The sequence below is a fragment of the Drosophila guanche genome, unplaced genomic scaffold (genome assembly GCF_900245975.1).
Source record: "Drosophila guanche unplaced genomic scaffold, DGUA_6, whole genome shotgun sequence".
NCBI lineage: Eukaryota > Metazoa > Arthropoda > Insecta > Diptera > Drosophilidae > Drosophila > Drosophila guanche.
The window spans coordinates 2,892,285-2,909,728 of NW_022995745.1; the positions used below are offsets into that span (position 1 = coordinate 2,892,285).

The 17,444-nt window shown below is 48.6% G+C and overlaps 3 protein-coding genes across 7 annotated transcripts; 2 read left to right on the forward strand and 1 right to left on the reverse strand.

Annotated features, from left to right (window-relative positions):
- Positions 1-88: 88 nt before the first annotated feature.
- Positions 89-11,717, reverse strand: LOC117581408. 3 transcript variants are annotated; one of them, XM_034268558.1, is made up of 9 exons: positions 11,300-11,717; positions 5,883-6,648; positions 2,630-5,072; positions 2,438-2,564; positions 1,737-2,377; positions 1,582-1,677; positions 1,383-1,517; positions 802-1,325; positions 89-732 (listed from the first exon to the last, which is right to left on the reverse strand). In XM_034268558.1, exons 2-9 carry the CDS (start codon positions 6,635-6,637, stop codon positions 597-599), a joined length of 4,857 nt encoding a protein of 1,618 aa, XP_034124449.1. In that variant the 5' UTR covers positions 6,638-6,648; positions 11,300-11,717; the 3' UTR covers positions 89-596. The 3 variants fall into 3 exon arrangements, with proteins under 3 accessions (XP_034124449.1, XP_034124450.1, XP_034124452.1); XM_034268559.1 differs by having other exon boundaries at positions 6,051-6,648; positions 11,300-11,716; XM_034268561.1 differs by lacking the exon at positions 5,883-6,648 and having other exon boundaries at positions 90-732; positions 11,300-11,499.
- On the forward strand, positions 6,870-7,184 carry LOC117580871. Its single transcript, XM_034267621.1, has one exon. The coding sequence runs from the start codon at positions 6,870-6,872 to the stop codon at positions 7,182-7,184; it is 315 nt and encodes a 104-aa protein (XP_034123512.1).
- Positions 11,718-12,221: 504 nt separating the features above from the next.
- Positions 12,222-17,430, forward strand: LOC117580651 (dnaJ homolog subfamily C member 22-like). 3 transcript variants are annotated; one of them, XM_034267249.1, is made up of 2 exons: positions 12,222-13,070; positions 15,708-17,430. In XM_034267249.1, exons 1-2 carry the CDS (start codon positions 12,484-12,486, stop codon positions 16,981-16,983), a joined length of 1,863 nt encoding a protein of 620 aa, XP_034123140.1. In that variant the 5' UTR covers positions 12,222-12,483; the 3' UTR covers positions 16,984-17,430. The 3 variants fall into 3 exon arrangements, with proteins under 3 accessions (XP_034123140.1, XP_034123141.1, XP_034123142.1); XM_034267250.1 differs by lacking the exon at positions 12,222-13,070 and adding an exon at positions 15,291-15,636 and having other exon boundaries at positions 15,692-17,430; XM_034267251.1 differs by lacking the exon at positions 12,222-13,070 and adding an exon at positions 15,291-15,636.
- The last annotated feature ends 14 nt before the right edge of the window (positions 17,431-17,444 follow it).

Genomic DNA, 17,444 nt, shown 5'->3' on the forward strand with positions numbered 1-17,444 from the left:
CGTAAATCATTAAAAATAACAAACCATTTATGACCCCAAGTTAAGAAATGCTTTGTGGGATGTATATTTTGTTTTTATTGTATTTAAATTGAAAATTTGCTGCTCTGTATTGTGTAGATTCTAAATTGAATGGCTACAAAATATTTGTATGTATTGCATAAAATCGCGGGGCCCCATTAAAAATACATCTAAAAATTATATTACAAATATGAAAATATTGCCAAGCAAAGGCCAAGTCGCATTAGTTCCTCAAGTCAGATAGTCTAAGTATCGCAGGGCCTTTGAGGGATCCAAATGCTATGAACTGATACATGCATTGAAGACAAATGGCAGACACTCAATCATATGGAACACACACACAAACGAGTATGTACGCGTAAAAGTAATTAATGTTCTTTTATGGTAATGTACAATTTGGATTTTGAGTGATTATGATTATGATTATGTACAGAGATAATGGGAATTAGAGTAGGAAAAGTTAAGGTTCGTAAATCAATCGTATTTGATATTAAATTCATATTATCTACCTATAGTTATACATAACAACTAAAGAAATGCAACTGACAGGCAGACACACAGGACATCTGTTGATTCCTCTACTTGAGAATAATCTCTGGTGGTGGTAGAATATTGTCACCGTAGAGGCAATACCAGATACTCGAATACCAAATGGTACGATCCACCCACTCGCTGCCTGCCAGAACATGGCCAATATAGGGAGCATCTCGTGATCTGCAAGGCAATGCAAATATAGAGATAAATTTGTTTGGGAAATAAATGTCTGAGGTGCAAATGCCAAACCTCATTATCTGCGCCTGGGTGCGCTCGACAAAGGTGATGGCCCAGCTCCAGGGAAAGTCTCGTTTGCGCTCACAGCCCACATAGGCTGTACAGCTATGCAGGAAAATCTCCCTGATAATTGTCGTCTTGTCGTTCTTGTCCTTCTTGGAGACAACAATCTTGGCGTCCCGCAGCTCGCACTGCAGAGATTTGAATGTCTTGGTGCGATTGTCGGCGAAGCGCAGCTCCTTGCCGGGCGTCACCGTTGCCAAATTCTTGACCGCTCGCTGGATTTCGCGCAGCATCTCAATGGGTCGCACCATCAGATAGTTGTGCTTGCGATCCTCCTCCGGCCAGTACGACCAGTTCAGGATCACGTCAAACACCTTCGTATCATGGTGCAGTGGCCGCTCCAGGCTGTCGTTCAGTATCACTTCGTACAGCGTCAACTGATGGGTTGGCAGTTGCATTTTGGCAGCATACTCACGGCACAGCTCGTAGGCGGTCTTCGTGGGCGATATTGTGGCGTTTACCTGCGTCTTTTCCTGGACAAATAAATTGATAAGAAGTGGTCAATCGTAATTGATGAATGGACGGCAAACCTCTGTGGTGTTGTCTGGATTCGGATTGAGGCTGATCCAGATCTTAATGTCTCCCGACTGCTTTACCGCATCTTTGAGCGTCTCGGCGGCGGAGTAATACTTTTGCAGGCATGCCAGCATGGCCTGCTCCCGTTTCTGCATCAAAGACAAACAACATTAAGAGACACACCCCAGCTGGCGTTGGCCCTTTTCAACTTACAATTTCATCGGCACTGACGGGGAATAGGTTCTTGTAGAGAAGAATGAGATCGCTGAGCACATCGGCCTCTTTCTGAGAGTAGATCAGCTCGTCGTTCTATTGAGGGAGGAGATGAAAGATAACAGATGCAAATGCAAATACAGATGATGACCCACCTTCTTGGCCAGCAACGTTGGGCCCCAGATCATGGTTAGATTTTGCACGCTCATTTTGTTCTTGGTCTGCTGTGAGCTAATGAACACCAGATGGCCAACGATTCGTCGCAGTGTCTCGTGCTCGATGGGCGAGAGACGAGCGAGGAGCTCACGATAGATGGGAATCTTCTCGGCGGCCACATCCAGCTCGGTGACGAACACGAAGCTGTCGGTTAGCTTGCCCAGCAGTCGCTCGGGCAGGTCCCGCATGAAACGCTTGAGCACATTGGCCACATCGTGCTCGTTGTACTCGTTGCGAGTGATCTCCACATTAAAGGCATCCGCCCGGAAGGCGCTCATCAGCTTGTGCATGGAGTTCTCCGAGCCCGACTTGCGGTAGATACCCTCCGACATGGAGCCATGAATGTACACAAAGTTGATGCACTTGTCCACAATCACGGGCACATCGTAGCGAGTCAGCTGCTGATCGCCCAGCGAGAAGCCATTGTTGTGGGCCACCTCCCGTATGATGTGACGCCAGATCTTTGTCTCTCGGGCCGAGCTCATGATCATGTAGACTGCAAACGGTGGACAGTCAATCATCAGCATTGGCCCGCTGCCGACGTGCAGGTTATCAATCGACTCGTCGCTGTCCTTGAGCACTATTCAAGAGGGGAATTCTTTATAATCTTCTACATATTTAATGGGTTTATCCTCTATACCTATGCAACGCGCCTTGCGCAAGTCCATTTTCTCCACATTCCCCGTGGCCTCGCTCACGAAGATGAGACGCCGCTGGCTCTTGCGCAACACCAGCCATGTGCCACTCCACTCCGACGTGATGGAGTTCTGAAACGGAACGAAAAGAAGAGCTTTATGAGCGTCTCACACACACAGCGGGAGGCTTCACGCACCTTGAGGTAACACCAGCCCGCGCGGTAGTAGTGGCAGGTGTACTTCACAGGCATGCTGTTGGTGAGACTCTCGAGGATTTTCTGCATCCAGACACCCCTCTCGGACTCCTTGCCCACGCCATAGAGGTGCGAGACACGCTGCTGCTTGACGTTGCCCGACGAGCTGCTGGTCATCACGAGATTGGGATTCGAGGACATGCTGTCGCTCGCTCCGTTGCCGCTGCCGTTGCCTCCGTTCTTCGGCTGCGACGTCGTGATCTCGAAGCAGTAAAAATGTGTGGCCGTGTCCGTGACGCGACTGTTGCTGACACACTGCAGCGTGGTTATGGTGTCAAGGGGTATCGACTCCCTGGGCGTCTTCATCTCCTGGTCGAGAAACGTCTGGAATTGGCGATCCCTCAGTATGGCCTTGCGGTTCTGCATCTCCTTGAGTATATCCTCGACCACGCCCGAGGGAAATCGCACCAGTGGCCCCTCGTAGCGCACCAGCAGCGGCGACAGACTGGGCCGTGGCACCATCTGCAGTGCCACCTTCACCTCCGACTGCCGCTTAAAGCTGGATCGTCGCTTCATCACATCCATGCGCAGCTTCACACTCGAGAAGGTTGTAATTGTCTTACGCAGGCGTGAACTGAGCGTTGAACGTGACTCGCTACTGACTGGTGGGTTCTGTGTGCCTGTGCCTGTGCCGGTGCCACCTCCTCCAATGGCTTCCAGGTAGGTGGGTGGGCTGTCGCCTTCAATGGCCACGGCTGCCTTGGTGCTGCTGCTGCTGCTGCTGCTCGAGGTGCCTGTCCCTGTAGCTGAAGCTGCGGGTGTGGCTGTGGCTGTGCTCGGTGTGCCATCAGCCACAAACCAATTTGTGCGATTCCTTGAGACGCTGGCCAGATCCACCGACGTTCTGTTGGCACTTCCCTCGGTTATTTTGCCTAGATAGGGCCCGGCCCGTGCCTCCAGCTGCTCCTGCTCCCGGTCGAGCATGTTCTCCATGCTGTCGCTCAGCAGCTGGGCATTCTGGTGCACGATCTGTGGCTGGCGTCGGCTCGCCGTGCCGCAGCCACTTGGCGGCTCCTCCTCGGAGGTGCACATGCTGATGTCATCCTGCTCCCCTTCCCGTTCCCGCTTCACAGTGCCGTAGGTGTCCTCCTCCAGCAGATGTTCGAGCAGCAGCAGCTCGTTGCTCTTGTTGGAGCGCGACAGCGTCGAGCACTTGCTGCTCATCAATGGATCGAACTCCTCGATGAGGTCCTGGGGCGCCGTCCAGCCACCCACAGCTCCATCGTTGCTGTCCAACTCCCCATCCTCGCTGATGCAGGCCAGCTCCTGCTGCTGCTGCTGCTGCTGCTGTGGGCTGGGCGTCAACAAACTGCAACTGCGACTGCTGCCTGCCGTGGCCATCTCGAAGAGCTTGCCGTAGGTGGCTTCCTGATTGGCATAGACCGGCTCCGGGGAGGACTCTCCCTCATCCTCCTCCTGCCGCTGCTGCGGCTGCTGCTGCTCCTCACCATCCTCGCCGTAGAACTGCCAGGAATCGCTGCGCTCTGGCTTGGGTGCCCGCGCCTCCTCGGCGGCAATCTTGGCGGAGATTAGCAGCGACTCCTCCCGCTCCGCTGCCGCCGCTGCGCGATTAAGTTCCTTCAGCTCGGCGGAGTCCACGGGGGGACGCCGCAGCTCGATGTGCTCGTAGTTCTTGCGCCGCTTCTGCCGCACGGGCGGCTGTAGTGCATCCAGCCGGAATTGCTCCGGCTGTTGGGAGAGTCGCGGCGGGGGGAATGCAGGCATCGGCAGGGATGCGGCCAGGGCCGACGTTGAGGCATCATCCACGCGGGTCGGGACACGCTGCGACCGCAGCAGAACCTGTTGTGTCTGCTGGGCAGCTGGCGACGGCGTCGGCGTCGGCGGCTCCTGGGCGAGATTCTTGGCCAGTGGGGGAGGTGGGGAGGGACGTGCTCTCAGTGCCTCATCGTAGCTGGGTGGCTTTCCCTGCACCTTGGGCACCTCGTAGCAGCCCTCATCCCCGGCACCCTCCCCGCCAGCTGGCGACACTTCATCCTTGTCCTTGGTCTGTTCGCGGAGATCGGTGAAGCCTCCGCCGCCGACATTTCGGCTCAGTGGACTCGAGAACTGTATGGCATTGAACACTTCCGTGCTGGGCATGGTCTGCCTTCGCTCCAGATCCAACTCCCCAACGCACCGCTCCCCGCCATCCTCTGCTCTGTCCTCGCGGCCTCCTCTGCCCGTCAGGGTGAAGTTCGAGCCAAAGCGCCGGCTGGCATTCATCAGGCGGCTGCCAGCGTCGGCGCTGAGATTGCTAATCGCCTCCGTGGAGCTCTTCAGGTTCCTGTCCAGACGCTTCTTGGCCCCCTTGGCCTTGAATGTGATCCGTTCGCCAATGGCCTCGCCCAGCAGCTTCGAGGTGGTGCCCAAGGATCGCAGTAGATTGCTGCGAAACGAGAGAGAGAGAAAGAGAGTCAGTTTTGTGCCAGACGGAGTTTCGTTTCATTCCCATTTGATAAGTAACTGAAATCCAATTAATACTAGTGCAATGTGTCTGTGTGTGAGCCCCTGCATGTGTGTGTGAGTATCGGGAATACTTATTATTGGCATGAAATGGTAGTCATGCGCTGGGCTCTGTCCACTCAATGTGCAAATATTTTGTTTCAATCCAGTGAACCAAACCATTCGCTCGCTTTTTGTTCGCTAAATGCTCGTTTCCGAGGCTTCAGTCATTTACGAACATTTTGCCACAGTTCCGCTTTAGTGTTGTCTTTTGTTCCACTGGGAATCGATTTATGGGGCTAACTAAGACTAAAGGGATAAAGCCCTGAAACTATGATGTAAACTAAGATTATTTACAATTAGATTTTAAATTGTGCTTTGGGAATCGCTTGTTAAGTATCAAACTATTAACACAAACTTATTTAATTAGTTATAGTTCAAAAATATATATAAAAAGGAGTTCCGTTTGCTGCAGAAACCTTCGAGTCTGCCCCGAAGGTACCAAACCCAGAGATGGGGGGAAAACCCGAACCAACCGAAACCGAAACCGAAATTGTGAAAAGTCAAAAAAGGATTAGCCACAAACAATGATGGGATATTCGGATGGCGGCAAGAACCCAAGAACTAGGGAGGAGGATGAGGGTGCAACTACAGAGAAACCCGCTTAGAGGAAACACCCAAGAGAGGAGAAGAATAGGGGAGACAGAGGGCAGAAGATAGTTTTGTATAAGGAGAACATTTCGGTAAAGTTTACTTGTCATCTTCGTGATCTTGTTCTTGGTCACAGCTGGAGGACTGATCGAGCGACGTCGATGAACATGTCGAAGGTGGTGGCGGTGACGTTGGCAGTGGCGGAGGCGGAGGCGGAGGTGTTCCCGGTGTCTGCCCCCGCTGATCAACGCCATCGACGTCGTCTACGTACCCGGGTGACTGCGACTTAAACCTGCCGCTCTGCGAACCCTGCGAGCTGCAGTCCAGCGAGGCGTTCGAGCCGTAGAGAGACGCATCCCCCGCCGTCTGACCAGCCGTGGAAGCCAAGCTACAGATGGACGAGCGCTGCTCCAGGCCGGGCGGCTTGGGCGGCACTTGCGGAGCTGTGCGCACCGCTCTCAAGGGCACCGTGTCCACATCTACCTCCACTTCGTTCTGCGGCGACTCCGCCGGCGGTGGTCGCTGTCTGGGCGCTGGTCGGGGCGCGGCATAGATCGGCTCCGTTGGCACATTCTCGTTGGCATCCGGACCGTAGATGGGCTGCGGATGTTCGGCATTGTTCTCCTGCAGCACCTGCAGCTTGTTCTGGCCACTGGCCGGTAGCTTCTTCTCCCCACAGTGGCCGTGCAGGTTCTCCGCGTTGATGTTCAGTCTCTTTAAGCTGATGTTAGTATTATTATTGTTGTTGTTGTTGTTGTTTATGTTGTTGGGCTTGATCTCGATGTTCTCATAGCTGGCGGGACGCAACTCGGAGGCGCAGAGACGCCGCGGAGCCGGCACAGGTCGCGCCTGTTCCATGGCAGGGACGTCTGAAAGTAAGAGAAAGGTTTGCAATTTTATTTGGGTTTATTGCTGTGGGTGTGCAGGTACTTCTTAGATCTAGGTACCCTTTCGGCCCTTGGGGATTTGCCTGGCTGACTTTGAGGGCTTAAGGGGTAGGCAGGGCAAGACAGGTAGAGATTTCTGGTATAAAGAACTCTATCTCGATGGCTGATCAACACACTCGATCGCATAAACTCAAGCAAGCAGCATGTCCTGGAAGAGCACGGAAACCTTTAGCCAAAAGTCGCGCACTTTCTGGCTCACCCTCGTCCGCCTGCTGCTGCAGCTGCTGCGATGCGTCTACCAAGGTCAGGCCAGAGCCAGTGCTACCACAGAGGATGCGAATGGAGGACTGGAGCTACGGGTGGCCGCGCACCGGCAACTGCTGGAGCGGCAGGCCGAGGAGTACGCCAAGGTGGACCTGCTGCACCGGCTGCTCGTCCAGCAGCAGCTGCACGAACTGGAGCAGCGCCGCCTGATGCGATTGGCCCTCGCCCGGCGACGTCTGCAGTTCTCCAATTAGCGGGGGAGTCGCTTATCTCATTATCATTTACTTAGATTTAGATTATTTATACACAGTGCAAAGCAGGGCAGGGCAGTGGCTTCTGCTTCTGCTTTGCTTTGCATATTTTAAGTGACAAATTACTGTGGAGAGTATCCAACAAAATAAAGCGCAAAGCGATGATCTGCCATGGACACACTATAGACACGTGTTTACCTTCACTCTCTGTCGTTCTCCGACGATCTGTCTCTCTGTCTCTGACTCAATTAGATCAACGATCGCCAATCGTTGAGTTTCATTTCGATTCGATGGGTCATCAATAATTTTGGCTTTCACTTTCCGCTTTGAAAGTCAGCGTTTTGGCTTTGTTTTCTTTTTTGTTATGCATTTCTGTTGAATATTTATTTCAGCTGGAGCAGATCTTCCAATCTAAGCTGCAGAAACACAAATAAATAAATAATGCCGCCGATTATCGGCTGAATTGACTTCTTTCTAGCCATTTGCCGAAGCTGGTTAAGCAGGGAAAGTCCCTCAATTGGTTTATCCTCAATAAGAATGATATTGTATCCATCATTTACATATTTACATGTACATATGTAATCCAAGTAATCCAAGCTGCCAGTTCCCTGAACTTTTCAACTTTCAGCAAAGCCATCTGTCTGCTGGGCGTTCAATTTGTTGTTGTTGTCGCTTAAGTGGTCGCTCCACTTCAAATGAGAGTGAGTACTCTCTTCGGCCTGGTCCCTCTTCCTCTCCCTCTGCCCCTGTCCATGTCCGTGTCCCTGACTGATTCCCCTCTCTTCTCACTGAACGTTTCCCTTTTCTGCAGTTATCAATGATTTTGTTTATAAATGTTTAAGTAGACCGACCCATTGTAAAGTCATTCCCATTCCCATTCCCATTCTCATTCTGGTTTCCTTTTTGCATATACTCCGTGCGAGTATTGCGCTTTCCATTGGATTACTTTGATGAATAAACTTGCTCAGAGTGAGTGCGGATGAGTCACTACCTACGTATCACACACATATGTACATATATGCATACATAAATACATTTACATAGATATGTATGAGCTGCTGGCATCCTGCTATTGTTTTTCCCAGAAAATCAGCTGCAAGGCATTCCCTTGGTGTCTTCTTTCGGGTGTATGGGCGCAAAAGTGTCTCACAAAACGCTCGCTAGCACGATAATCATATACATTTGTACATACGTACGTACTTATATACATATTTATTTATTTATAGTGAGAGCTAGCCGTGCAGCGCAGCGATAACAATGACAATGACGATCGCCACAACCAACAATGATAATTATATACAGTGTCCATTGTCCACTGCTGATGGAACAGCAGATGAATAAGCCCAGCAATTGATACATTTCTATGTACATACATCATCATGTATGCATTTATGTATGTACGTTGGCTGTTTCGATATTGGATTTAGAATTTATAACTGAAAGCTGGGTTTCGATTCTGTTGAGAAATCAAAGTTCTTATCAATGGCTTCAATATTTATTTATTCACTCTCATTGCTGGAGATTGCAATGGTCTCTGATATCTGCGAATTCAGTGGGGAATACAGAAACTGCCTTTCCGCTTAACACTTTCGAGGTAATGTCATACTTGCCACCGATTTCATACAGCACAGGCCCTGCCCTGCCCTGCCACCAGTTCACAATCAGCGCCATATTTTGTTGTTGTTTTGCTCTCCCATTGTGGAGTAAATTGCTCAGAGGGCACTCTACTGTTTGAGCTTTAATTGGGGCCTGGCTTTCTTATCAGCTTTTCATTAGCAGACCACACCAGAGCGACACCAGAAATTCCAGCCAAATTTCAATTAAATCTACACAAATATGTTTGCATACAACAAAGATTTAAGATATTTAGCAATTTGCTGATTTTCCGAGCTTCATTTTAATGGGACATTACGAGACTTTTGCACTAGTCCCGCTGTTCTTCTTATGTACAAATTGATATTCAATTCTCTGTGGATCCCGAACCAACAACTCAAGGAAAAGTTTGTCATTTGTGATTTTTATAGTTCAAGAAAGAGCGAGCTAAATTTTAACTCGGAATCTGCAGCAAAAATATCCACAAAAATAATGAATTTGCAATCTTTCAACTTTGAAAACTGTTTAAAATAGTTGTGCATACGAATATGTACCACATTGAATGCGATTTAAAATTGATAGGGTTTAATTTATCTGTTTAGTTGGCATTAAATGTATGTACGAATGTGGACGGGCATTTGCTCTCATTTTTGGCGTGTGTTTCCCCTCACAGAACACCATTAAAAACTCTAATTGAGCTTGGTTCCGTTGTGCCAAAATAAAATATGAAATACAAATATAGAAATAGATGCAAGCATATGTACATACTATGTATGTACTTTGTATGTGTGCACGATGTTCTCATAAACAATGTCAAATAAATCTGCCTTCACATGCATTTTCATATGCATGGGCAGGGGCAGGGGCAGGGGCAGGGGACTATGCGGAATATGCAATTGGAGCTTACATACTTATTCGGATGAATCACTTGCACTCTCACGTTTTTGTTTGTTGTTCTGCTTGTTTGTTTGTTTGCACAGTGTCTGGTTGTTTTTCATGCACAATGTAACAGCAGAGGGGTATTATTCGTATTATCTGATAGCGTATGCTCCCTGCAGCACTCTCCATGTACGTAAAAACATATTTTGTTTATATGTAAGTACTCTTCGCACGAGTATTGGTGCACTTGCGTTTTGCGAAAGAGTTGAAACATTGTTTTTTATTTGTATAAACAAACTTTTGAGTTCGATAAGAGAGCACATTAAAAAAAAGCTGAGTCGCCTCAGCTCCTATTTCTCCTACCCCCACCAAATGGCTGGCGAGGGTCTCATATTCATTGAGCACAGTGCAAAAAGACGGACCAATTGCGGAGGAAATGGGCACAGAGAGTCGAGCACTCTCTGGGCATAACGTTACCATGGCCCCAATTATATAAGACGGAGGAGAGTCTCCAGCCAGAGCGACTCGATTTCCCAACTTGCTTGACGGCATTTTTTGTCGCATTCACAGTATGTAACATTGTACATATGTATGTATGTAAGTCTCCATCGATTTGAGATTTGATCTACACGCAGACACACACACACGCACATGCCACCAGAACAGACGCGCTGCTTGTGTATGTAAATTGTAAATTTAAATGTCGCGCCTGCGCTGACCAAGGGAGCAAGGTTCTGTTTTGCGGTAGCGTAGCAGGGTAGGGGCAGACAGTGATTAGCTGACCGTTATCGTTGTCCCCTCTCTGTCTCTGTCTCTGTCTCTTTCTGCAGACAGTTCTGGGCGTACCAAATCGATGAACCCCAATGCGAAACTTCTTCAGGGGACCGACCCGGTCAAATCAAGTGGGTCGAACGTTTTTGCTTTATTCGGTGGGGGATAGAGCCAATCTACTGATCGACATAAATATGTACATAGTTGTGTGTGCAGTTAATAGTCGTGGGTCGTATCCGTATCTATCAAATGGACGGACGGATATCAGTGTTGTCGTATAACAGCCGGGCCAGATATGACTATGAGTAACTATTCGGAATGTTGGAGGGATTGTGGGGGAAAGGTTGTTCGGTGAATGTGTGCCAGAAAACCTAATATGTTTATAATTGGTTAAATTGCCAAACAATTAAGAGGCGCGGACGGACAGACAGCACCAGTGAAATGTGCCACGTTAGTGGAGAGATAGAGAGAGTGGGAGAGACACTTGTGTCGTGCCACCGTTCTGTGTCACCAGGTGACGCCGCTGACCACCGCTATCTACTTGGTCCGGCGCTGTCTGCGGCTGTGCCTTTTGCCAATAAAACTGTTGCGATAAGCATTTACAATAGAGCACTTCCAGGCCATTTGCCAATATTTGTGTAGTATCGAAAACTATCACAAAATGGGAATATGCGGGCACAAAGAACTAAACATATTTTCTCGTAGTTTACACTGAAATAAATCACGGGCATTTCCTTTCTACGCTTTTGTCTATCTGGGACATTAAAATAGTGCTCGCCAGGTAAAAGATAAAACACTTCCCTGAGCACGAGAGGGTGGGTGGTGGCCGCTGGAGGGTTTTACAGTTTTGATGAAAACAAAAACAACAACTTTACCTTTCGCTTGTTGGCTTCGAATCAATATTCCGAATCCGATTTATGCGCTTTTCGTATTTAACAAACAACAAAAACAAACCATACAACAATAAAAAAAAGAAAACAAAGCGAAACGAACGGCACTGCCCAAAGAGAAACAAGTCTGGTATTCGGTATCTGGAGGATATTTCGGACGATCTATTTATGCTAGGGCTTCCTCCACTCTACGAGTAGTTCCTGTTGACACATTTTCGCGGGGCGGCTTTTCACATAATACGCGTGTATCTATCACTTTCCGACGATCGTTTGGCTGCGTTTCGTTTATTTATTCGAGGAATGAATAATTTCTGAATGCCTCATGTACACGTACGCGCACACACACTGAAACGCATTGTTGGATTTGTATTTCTCGCTCCGATCGCTGGAATGTATTTTCTGGGACAACTAGTGTTGGGTCGTTCATAAACGAACGAACCAAAAAGAACTGTTCACTCAAGTGAACAAAGAGAAATTCATTTTAATCGATCTTTTTCGTTCGTTATTCTGTGTTCGTTCTTTTACGATGGTTCTTTTTTATTATTTATTTGTTGTTCATATTTCTTAGAAACGGTTGGTTGTGTCTCAACGAAACAAAGTTCCAAGTACAAATACAAATTAATATTCTAAGTTTACAAACCTATTACATTATGTACACATATATATACAAGTGGATATCAGAGCTTAAACGGACCTAGGAAATAACAAAGCGGAACAGGAAAAATAAATAACAATCAAAACTACCAAATATAACGATTAAATATACAACGATTGAGATGAACAAAAATAAAACCCAAACCAAAGGAACGACTTAGTTCACTGAATAAAAATGAACGAACGAACTTGTTCAGTCAATTGAACGATGTTTTCCCAACACTAGGGACCAGCTATCGATAGTATTAAAAGTTTTCTTAAGTGCCACCACCATCGCCCGACTATATACAGAAAGCAGCGAAAAAACCAAATAAATATTTTGTGAATTAAAGCGAGGACTCGATTAATAAGTTTCGGCATTGAAGAAGTTCGCAAGTCAGAGCAGCCGACGACGTTGATGCCCGCAGCGCAACTCCAGCGAAAATCCCAATCGCAGCGCGTCCACGAGAAAGCAAACGGAATTTGCTCAGTGGAAGGGGAAGCCACGGCAGACAGAAGGCCCACACGGACACAAAATGGCCACCAGCGAGATATCCAGCTCCAACGAGCGCCACTACTATGCCAAGTTAGAGGCCATCAAGGACATTAGGGACAAGACGCTGTCCCTCGAGAAGCTTAAGGTGCGCATCATCAAGGAGGTGAAGCTGAGCGACGACGAGGAGAAGTGTCTGGAGGAGTACCGCAAGGAAATGGAGCACCTGCTTGAAGAGAAGATGTCCCACGTGGAGGAGCTGCGCCAGATCCACGCGGACATCAACGACATGGAGAACATCATCAAGCAGACAAAGGAGAACCAGACGCGCTCCTTCGACATGGCTAATCGCGTCTACGAGGAATACTTGGCTCTGAAGTACCAGATCGATCACATGCGGCGAGACTACCTTGGCCTCAGTCCGCTGCGCGACCTGCACGAGGAGGAGGGCAGCCCCATATCGAAGGATCGTTTCCAGACAAACTTCCTCAAGGTGGCCGCACAGTCGGCGGCGGCCGCCGCAGCCGCAGCAGCCGCCTCGGTCGCACAACCCACGTCCCTGGCTCGACCACACGCTCGTCATCCCCTGATGCCCGAGGCTACGGTCACCGCCATGCCCCCCAGTGCATCGTCCGGTGGCGGTGGCAGCAGCTCAGTCAGCGCAGGCGGTGGTGGTGGTGGTGGTGGACCCGGGCACGCCTTTATGCCGCCGGCACCGCCTGGAGCGGGCGGCGCTGGGGCTGCAGCAGCTGCCGCAGCAGCCGCTGTGCGTCTGGGCAAAGGCGACTTCTCGGCCCCGCCGCCTCCACCTCCGCCCACAAATCGTCTTCAGCAAACACCGTCGATTGGAATCGGGCACCATCCGTCGTTCCGTTCGGACTTCAACGTGAATCTCCGCCAGCAGCCGCCGCCGATGAAGTCGTGCCTGTCATGCCATCAGCAAATCCATCGAAATGCCCCCATCTGCCCGCTCTGCAAGGCCAAGTCGCGCTCCCGTAATCCCAAGAAGCCCAAGAAGAAGAACAACTAGATGGCAATCAGAGGTGCAGGTCCACGTCCACGTTCACCGGCAGGAACATCGACAATTACACTCATCAATCTATTCGTAATGATTTCCCGGCCAGGTCCAGGTCCCGGAGCCATAGGCCTAGAGGTTTTTTTTTTGTCAACTATTTATTAACCCAAGAAAAGTATTACCAAGCTAAATAACAAATTCTCAAAACACAAAAAACTAGTTCTTAAGAGCTTTTGAAGAGTGTTTTTGCTCAATTTTAATTTTCGATTGTAAGTTAAATCTAATTTAAAGACTTTTAAAAGCAAATCTCGTGTCAAATTTCATGAACTTAATTCATAAGTGTGTAAGCATTAATATACTTAATGTGCATGTGCATATAGACATCTTGAGAACTTAAAAAATAAAAATAATAAAACTAAGTTGAATTGGCAAAAGTTAAAACATTTGGTTATGAGGAAGGATTAGGAGAGGATAAACTTGAACATAAAATATTGGACGGAGAACGATTAATCCATATACAACGAGAAGGGACGTGTGAGACGCTTCTTACGCGTCACAACTTTTATACCCGGCACTCAGTACTACATCTGCACCTGTCAAACCTGTGTTTTGTCAAATTTAAAATTTGTTCTTCATCTGCATATGCATCTACATCTACAACACTTCTCACACCAACACACTCCGTTAGCTCGCCGATCTTCCCTTGACCCACACACTGCAGACTCGCGGCAGAGGCACACAAAAAAAAAAACAAATATAAGCTGCGGGACGGGGTGGGTTAAAAGTCGGCAGAGGCAGAGGGACGGCGGAGGCAGGGGCCGAGTGAAGCAGAAGCAGAGTGTGAATGAGAGAATGTGAAAGAAACAACAAAAGCTGAGGGACAGGGTGGGTTTAGCCACTGAAAATTAATTTTCTTTTATCTTCAAATTTGTAGATTTTGGTTTCAGTGTGAGCATTCAGCAGTCCGGAGCCAAAATTTGGTGGCTCTAGCTCTTAGACGGACAGACGGACGGACGGACAGACAGACAGACATGGCTCAATCGATCAAGCTGATCAAGAATATATATACCTTATGGGGTCGGAAACGTTTCCTTCTGTGCGTTACATACAACCGTTATTCCCCACAAATACAATATACCCTATTTACTCTTCGAGTACCGGGTATGAAAAGGGGGGCTTAATATATTCATAAGGAAACTAGTAATTTACCCGTCTACTAGCGAGTAGGACTGGGAAAATACACAGTCGTTAAATGGAATCTTAGAGATAGATCTCTGAGATAAACCGAATACTAAAAGAAGAATGGGAGAGAGAGGATGCCGAGTTTGCCAGTGTTAAACGCAGAGGATACTGCTCACTTTTTCCCTCTACCTGAACAAAACCATGGTTCCTAGGAACCTAAGGATCAACAGATCAACAGACCGTGTTGCAACATTTTAAATTTTTAACCGTCACTACGCTCTCACTCCTAATATTATCAGCCTGCTATCGATACTTCGTAACTATCGTGTGGTATGGTCGATTGTCGCCCATCTCAATAAAAAATAAGAAAGATCACTGGAAAAAGAATCGGCGGCACGACAACACAAGTTAACAACTGTTTTTCATTATCAAAACAGCATAAAAGTTCTATTTGGTATTGTCGTTATTTTTTGCCACATGGAGTGGCAACAGACTGCTTTGATAGGCACACGCACAGGCCAAAATGCAAGTAGTCGCAAATAAAATTTGTGATACCTGCGATACTATCGATAACGCATCGCATATAATATTTAATTGTCATCGCTAAGGAAATATAATAATATCTATCAGTTATCAATTCTTCGAAAAAGAACAAGTAGCTCGCACCAAACATTTCAATTTAAAAACAGTCAGCAGAACAACAAATACAAATAGTTCTGGCCTAAGAAAGAGTGCTTTAAATTTTGTGTGTTGCAGTAAAGTTCGATTCGCAGCGTGGATAAAGGGCGTAAGGAACTAATAGAAATTAAACGGTTCAGTGCGGCTCCGTAACTGTTTCCTCCACCTGTTTGCTGCCTGTTCTTGCTGCGCTGCCTGCGTGCGTAGAATTTGTGAAAAGAGAAAGTTGGGCGCCGAACGACGACTGCTGCCGCCGCTGGAACAGTCACAACTCACAACCAGCTGCGCGTGCGCAACGACTCACTTCACGGAGGAAATTGGGTCAGTTAAGCAGTGATTTTCTTGCACTCAAACTGAAACTTGTATTTCAATTCAGTGATTATTCCTTCCAGTGCATCTCCGAAAATGGGAACCAAGCAGACTGTGTCGCCGAAGCAGGTGGCTGGTGGCAATGCCAAGGCCAGGGCAAAGCCAAAATCTGACACTCCACCGCCCTCGCCCGCTGAGGAATCGCTGATCAAGAGCAAGGCAAATGGACGCGAGTCGAAGAGCCGCGAATCGCCAGCGGAGGCCAACACCCTGCCACCCCAAAAGTCGTTGGTTGTCGCGTACATTCTGTGGCTGTTTGGAGGCATTTTCGGCCTGCATCATCTGTACCTGCACCGCGATCGCCACGCCTTCATTTGGAGCTGCACGCTGGGCGGCTACATGGGCATTGGCTGGATAGGTGAGCTCTTCCTGATACCCGAGTATGTGCGGGATGCCAACGAAGATCCGCGATTCGTAAAGGCGTTCGTGGCCAAGCTGCAGGCCTTTCAGCGCCCGCCGTACTCCTCCAAGCGCTTCGTGGGGCAGGTGATGATTGGCCACCTGTTTGGACAGCTCTTCGCTATGGCCATACCGCAGACAGTGGTGGCTGGGCTCGACCTGTCCTTCCTGCACTGGGCCATTCCCCTCTTCGTGTCCCTGGGCATCTGGCTGGTGGGAAACATTGGCCGCGAGCAGGGCGTGTGGTGGCACTGCCTACTGGCCGCCTATTTGGCCTATCCAGCGAGGTTCCTCATCTACGACGAGACCTACTCCCTGCTGCTGACGGGCCTGGTGTCCGCTCTCACCTTTGACGGCATCTCGAAGCAGTGGCGCAGAACGCCGCCACGTCGTGGACGACCCGTGGAGCGATCCCTGAAGCTGACGGGAGCCATTCTGATCTACTGCACCTTCTGGGGCAGCTTCGTCTACTTCAACGGCACCATTTCGGACGAGGATGGCGGCGAGGTGCCCATACACGAGGCCCTTCACAACTTCCTTGCCTCCGCCTGGTGGACGGATCTCAAGCAGGCCCTGCACGACACCTACAACTACGCGCAGCATCACGGCTGGTACGAGACCTGGAAGGAGGTATTCGAGAGCATGGACGTGGACGGCGAGCGCAACTCCTACAAAGTGCTGGGCGTCAGTGCCACCGCGTCGCAGGCCGAAATCACGGCCGCCTATCGCAAGCTGTCCAAGGAGTACCATCCAGACAAGGTCAAAGACGAGGCACTGCGCGCCGAGGCCCACCAGCGCTTCATCGAGGTCCAGCAGGCCTACAGCGTGCTCAGCAAGATCAAGTCGAACCGCCGCCGTAAGAACAAGCAGTTCCAGGACGACGATGCAATTGTTCTCTAGGACAGTCCACAATTTAAGTTAGTGCCTCCCCCTCCCTTAAATATACATTTCCATCGAATTGTGTGGCAAGCGAGCAAGCGCTTACGTGGACACCGATAAGGCGACGGTTCTGCCGGCTCAAAGCGTGACACAGTCACAGCTACCCCCGCCCTCCCCCCGCGCTCAAATTGCTAAATCACGACAACAATGAGAGGTTTTATTCTCCACAATTAGTTTTCATATTCATTTATTTATTTTATATATTTTACATAATATAATGAACTACTTAACAATCTAGGCAAAAAAAAAAGAAAAAATATTTCGTGTAATTTAATTAAATTTTTTTTTTTCGTTTCAATTTGTTGTAAACAATGTTCTTGTGTGTGTGTGTGTATATTTTTTTTTTTGCACTAATATATAGTGGGAAACGCGTTTCAATAAACGGAAAAATATATTTATGTATTTATGTACATACATATGTA